Here is a 6,000-nt window from a genome sequence, read left to right as displayed (position 1 = left end):
GGAGAGCGGCGTCCTCGTCTCCGCCCTGCGCGCCGATCTGCCCCCGTGCACAGGCGGCGAGTGCCCGCACGAGCCTGCGCGCCGGAACCATCCCCATGACTTGTGCGTCCGCGACAGCCCTCGGCACTCGCTCCCCCGCGGACGAGAAGTGAGCACCGACCGGTGTGTTCGGACGCGGAGTCAGCACGCAGACTTGACAGCTCGTCACGGGGAGGAGAAGCCTGTTTGACAACGACGGACCTCCGACGACGAGGACTCCCGCGAGCGTTGCATGCGTCGTCGGATTGGGATACGGTCATCACGGCCCTGGCTGGTCCTTCTGACTCGGATGCAACCACACGCCCATGCGACGATGACGGCGGATATTGCTGCCTTCACTGTCCAGGTTAGGTTCTAGTAAACGCCAAATGTTTACGGAATGAAATAAAGCTGTGTCGGTGGTTTGGGTCGGAAGACGCAAGCTGGACCTGGATACCTACACCATTTATACATAGAGCATATCATTATTATTATTATTATTATTATTGTTACTAAGGGGTGTCGCTCTATTGATGAAGGCAACATGGAACCGGAGTGGCTCTCTCACTATTTCATCTCGTCCCCGAGCATCATTCTTCGTGTAGTGCTGCAGAGCCGCCGTGCAAACCTCCGCTGATCACATTCAGTATCACCGCCGGGATATTGTTTCTGTCTTTTCCCAAAGAAGAAGTGGCGGACTACAAGAAAGAAATTCACACCCTCGCCGCGAGACTATCGATCGGTGATCCGCAACTACAATGCAACAGGATAGCGACAAATGCCGGCATCCCTTCCCTCCCTCCGCTGCACCAGAGGACCCGGCGCCGTCACAGGTGTAGCCCGGCGACGGAGGCGACTGATTGGGCCGCTGCACAGACACGGAGGCAGGTCTCGCTGTGTTCACACTTGGCCGGATGCTGACCGCGGTGCCACTCGGCCGTCCTGTATTGGACACCTGCCGCCCGGTCGTCGGCTCGTTTCTGTAATCCCCCAGCTGTCTCAAAAATGGACGGGGCCTTTTGGTGAAGGCTGGGGACGCGGTTGGGATTTCGCCTGGACCGGCTTGTCGAGATGTAGGGCGAACACCCGCGGATATACCCAAACACAATATCAGAAGAGAAAACTGCTCCATGTTCATGGAGATGGCTGGCGGGGGAGGTGCGTGTGCACTGGGATGCATGAGCAATAATGAGGACCCCCGCTCAGAGGATTTCACTCAGCTCAAACACAGACTGCTGTTTTTACTGGCACCATAAATATTCCATTCCATTAATCCGACAATCAGCTGTGGCTATTATTATCAAATGTCTCTCAGATTCAAGTCACTGCTCATCAGTGGGATGATATTAACTACAGAAGAAGTCATGTATTTATTAGACCAAGGGATTGAAAACTATAAAGGTAATAGGAGTCCAGATTTAGCTTTTGCTAAATTCATAAAGCAGCAATGTAAGTATGCAACTGTTTTATTAACTCTAGAAATTGAGAGAAATGATGTCTGGATTTAGTGTCACACTTCACTCTGTGATCAGGACCTCGTCAGACTGACTGTATCTTTCCAAAGGATTTCATTAGATAAACACTTAGATAAACACATATTCATCTACTGTGAGTCATTGGCAGCTTTTCAAAAGACACCACAGTGAAAACAATCAATCAGGTTTCCGGGGGGTTATGCTCATAGATCTGCTCTGCTGAGAGTCATTGTTTGACCTGATGTGCATTGTCCCTAAATGAACTTGCCTTTGGGAATACATGTTACTTACACATTGCGTAGCAACAGCACAGAAGCAACTGGTGACGGGATTTTTTGGCACAGTTTCAACAGCGAGATGTGGAGATGGGGGAGAGCAGTTGCAGCTCTCTGATCCTCTGATCCCCTCTCCCCCTCACTGGTGGTCGAGGACACCTCGTCTCAGTCAATGGGCTCTGTATGGATTTCGTGCCTGAGTTGACAGAGGACAGGCCCACAACGTCAAAAAGCAGTCAGGCTGCCATGAACCCATACGGCAGAGCGAGCAGCACAGCAGCCCCCCTGTCCTGCACCAGCTGTGGGGGCTGCTGCTCCCCGCCTCCTCCTTCCCTAATCCCAGCTGGGCCCCCCTCCTCTACTACCTCCTCCTCCTCCATGCCCCTGAATATGACCCCTCCACCGCCAATGTTTCCTGCTCCGGTTGTGCGGGTGGAGAACGGCAGCAGTTGGAACTCCTCAACCATCTCATCCTCGGGCTCCCCAGACTCCCACCCTGGTCACTGCTGTGGGGCCAACAACCCTAACCCCTACTGGACGGCAGTTTTTGACTATGAGGCCACAGCAGATGAGGAGTTAACACTGCGGCGTGGAGACCTTCTTGAGGTTCTCTCCAAAGACTCTAAAGTGTCTGGGGATGAGGGTTGGTGGACAGGTAAGATCCAGGACAAGGTGGGTATCTTCCCAAGCAACTATGTCACAAGGGGGGATGCGGCTAACTACCAGCAGCTGACCGCAGGAGGGCTGGTGGCAGGTGGGGTGGGTGACTGCCCCGTGGAAATAGACTTCTCTGAACTGCTCCTGGAGGAAGTGATAGGGGCTGGTGGTTTTGGGAAAGTATATAAAGGAGTGTGGCGGGCAGAGGAAGTAGCAGTAAAAGCCGCCAGGCAAGACCCCGATGAGGATATCAGTGCCACGGCTGAGAGCGTGCGGCAGGAGGCCCGGCTGTTCTGGATGCTCCGGCACCCCAACATAATTGCACTCCGGGGAGTCTGCCTGCGGGAGCCCAACCTGTGCCTGGTGATGGAGTACGCTAGGGGAGGTGCTCTGAACCGGGCCCTGGCTGGAAAGAAGGTTCCCCCGAGGGTTCTGGTGAACTGGGCAGTCCAGATCGCTACAGGGATGGATTACCTGCACAACCAGGCATTCGTACCAATCATCCACAGAGACCTGAAGTCCAGCAATAGTAAGTACTGCAAACAAGTGTCTGTAAATAAGTAACATATATGATAATATCTGATTGTTTGTTGAAGTTTTATAAAGTCAAGTGTCAGAAATATTTGTAATTGCAACACCCCTCAATTCTTAACGCAGGGACCACATACATGATTTTCAGGAGCTCTCAGCCACGTCTGATTGTATTCATCAGTTGTCATGAAGATGTTTCACTTATGCATAACTCACATGATTGAATGTGGTAGCAGTTGGGTGGGAGATTGAAACATTGCTATCACATGACCATGATGTGTCCAAAGGAGTATTAACGTTAAAGGGGCAGTAAGCGATTTTAATCCAATACACTTTTTGTAAAATTCAGCAAATATTTCCTCACCGTCTGCTAGTTGTCATTATTGGCTCTGTAAATTGAAAACAAAAAAATAATGCGGACCACACCCCCCAACACTGTGTGCAGTCGGAAAACATCAGTCCACAAAATTGCTCATTGCCACTTTAAGTAGAACTTGTGCACATTACAATCTCCAAGGTCAGTACTTAACCTGCAAGCTCACCTCTCTGTAGATGTCATCTATCTCTAGCTGTATAGTCTGGAGTCAAACACCAAGTACATGCAGTATGTGAGAGGGCACATACAGGTATGTAATATAGACCCAAATATCACTAAAGTATTCAGCAAATACTCAAAATACATCTGTAATGTGCAAGCTCTATTCTTTTCATGAGATATTTACACTCGGTTGACAGTTAATTATATGCACTAAAAGACTAATATGCAAATAATGTTGCAGTTGACTTGAATTGTGTTGGGCTAAATATGTTCCTGTATTGATTTATTGTCTCACTCCGAATATTTGGCCTGTTTGCGGTCTAGATGCTTGATTTGTGGCCACAGATGTTACTTTGTCCATTCAATTATGTTTTGCCATATAACATATGACAGATCCATTGGGGCAAATGAGTGGGTCGTTATGAATATAGAAACATTAAGTCAAGAAATGTGATTATCAAGTACTCTGTACAAAGTGAGGTTGTAAGAAGGCTGACACTCAATGGGAGAACTTGAATTGAACACAGCAGGGAGGCTTCAGTCCTGAAGAACCGGTCTCCTTCTGCCATCTTTTACCCAGTCAGCCTTCTCTCTGCACCTCCTCATGCCTCTCCTCCTCCTCCTCCTCCTCCTCGTCCTCAAGGAGAGCAGTTCTGCTCTGCAACTCACTGTGCTATTTTTGGTCCTTTGTGCTACTTGCTGTTTAAAGACGCAGTTGCAGTTGTTGGTGCATCATAGAAATAATACACAGCGGGCATCTTAAGTACATTTATGTGTGCGTGTGTGTGCATACGTGCAGGTCAGACTATGTGTCTTTATTCCAAGACACACGAGTGATGGGGGAGGTAGTGTTCAAATATGGGTGGAGTGTGCAAGATGCTGCCTAAAGGCATTTTAAAGAGGGAGTGAGTGAAGCTTAAACACACTCACAGCTGATCTGCTGACATGTCTCCTCTTAATCTCCAATCATTCACTTGGTCTTCTTGAGTCTCCCACTTTTCGATCACATCTGAAACTCAACTGCTCCATCTCCTTCTTCTCCCTCCTCCCTGTGTTGGTCCAACAGTAACGATGAGGGATAAGATGCGTATTGGACAGCAGAGCCTTGGCAACAACACCACAACACTGCCTTGCCATGGTGACATGGGCACTGCTTCTGTGTTACTGAGTCAAACAGCTGCTAGCCGCTGTCAGCTGCAGCGCAAAATGTCAGTCCCCCCAATTTACAGTATTGTCTGTGTGAAAATAGCAACTGAGGAAATGCAGGAATGTCTCAGGAAGGGCTTGGACCCTGTTTTCTCATTGAATGATGAATCTTACTTAAAAATGTGTTGGTGCTAATCGTTGTGATTATATGACTCACACGCACACTGAGGGATGTTTGCATTAGCCTGCCGATGCCCAGGAGGAGAAAGCATCAGAAGAAAGTGACACAGAGTAGAGAGGTAGTGAGTCAAAAGATTGGGAGAATAACAGGGTGGAATAGATCAGGTTGTGGAGGGGAAATAAGCTCGGGGACCAGAGAGAGTGGAGATGTATGAAGCCAGAGAGGAGACTGATGGGAAAGAACAAGAGACGGAGAGCGTGGGGGATAAACAGCAGTTCATCTCAGTTTAGGATTACACCTCAGCTCATTGTCCAGGTGTGCTGGTCTCGGGTGTCCTCTTCAAACTGCCGACCACTTGGCATCACTGCGGTTACAGAGCAGCTCAGGCCCCCGAGCTTCTCCTCTGTCTTGCATCAGCCGGGCTCCTGCACTCAGTAAACAATCTTCGTTCCCCCACTTAGAAAATCATCATAGCAAAGCATGACACTGCCGCTCATAGAGGAACATGTGTTTGAAGCTTTGCAAACATTTGTACAACACAGTAGTTTTATTTTTGACTCGCTCAGATGCTTTCTTCTAAAATTATCCCGTCCCCAGTTGACAGTTTTCAAGGTGCATCTGTGAACATGTGTGATTCTGTGTTTTATCCCGCTGAGACTCGCTGTGGCAACTGAGTGAGTGAGTGAGTTTGTGAAACGGGGAATAATCTGATTATAGTGACCTCCTTAGAGTGATGTCACAGCATGTTTGTGGGTTGGCAGGTAATTGCCCCCGTGGACATGCTTACCTGTCAAACTGACCCTGGATCAGCGTTTGGTCTCTCAAAGCATAGGGCACCAGTCCTCCTCGATGGCTCAGGTGAAAGCTAGAAGAGAGGATGGCAAGGTTTACAGTGCTCATGATAACAGATACTGTGCACTGAGTTTGAGACACGGTTCGCAATCTTCATCACTGATTCTTCTGATCAGTCAATGGATGAATTGTCCAGCGTCATCACATAGTCCTCATTTTGAGAAGTACAGGAGACGTTTGCAGTCTTGGACATTTTGAGTGTCTTCAGCTTTATGACAACTGAGAAAAACTCGTGGTGTGCTTTTGAGAACCATGTGATACGATCAAATGCAAGTAAGTGCACCTTTAGTAGAGTTTTATTTCATTTCCACTGCCAGGATATGAGTC

The 6,000-nt window shown here is 48.6% G+C and overlaps 1 protein-coding gene across 1 annotated transcript in view; it reads left to right on the top strand.

Annotated features, from left to right (window-relative positions):
• Positions 1-6,000, top strand: part of map3k10 (mitogen-activated protein kinase kinase kinase 10) — a 29,654-nt gene continuing 23,654 nt past the window's right edge. The window contains exon 1 of the mRNA XM_035623521.2: positions 1-2,954. Coding sequence (XP_035479414.1) covers positions 1,952-2,954 — 1,003 coding nt within the window. The 5' untranslated portion in view covers positions 1-1,951. The remainder of the gene's footprint in view (positions 2,955-6,000) is intronic.

Source organism: Scophthalmus maximus, chromosome 11, assembly GCF_022379125.1.
Source record: "Scophthalmus maximus strain ysfricsl-2021 chromosome 11, ASM2237912v1, whole genome shotgun sequence".
NCBI classification, from domain to species: domain Eukaryota; kingdom Metazoa; phylum Chordata; class Actinopteri; order Pleuronectiformes; family Scophthalmidae; genus Scophthalmus; species Scophthalmus maximus.
Note: the sequence above shows the minus strand (reverse complement) of the source record. Positions and strands in the feature narration are given on the sequence as shown.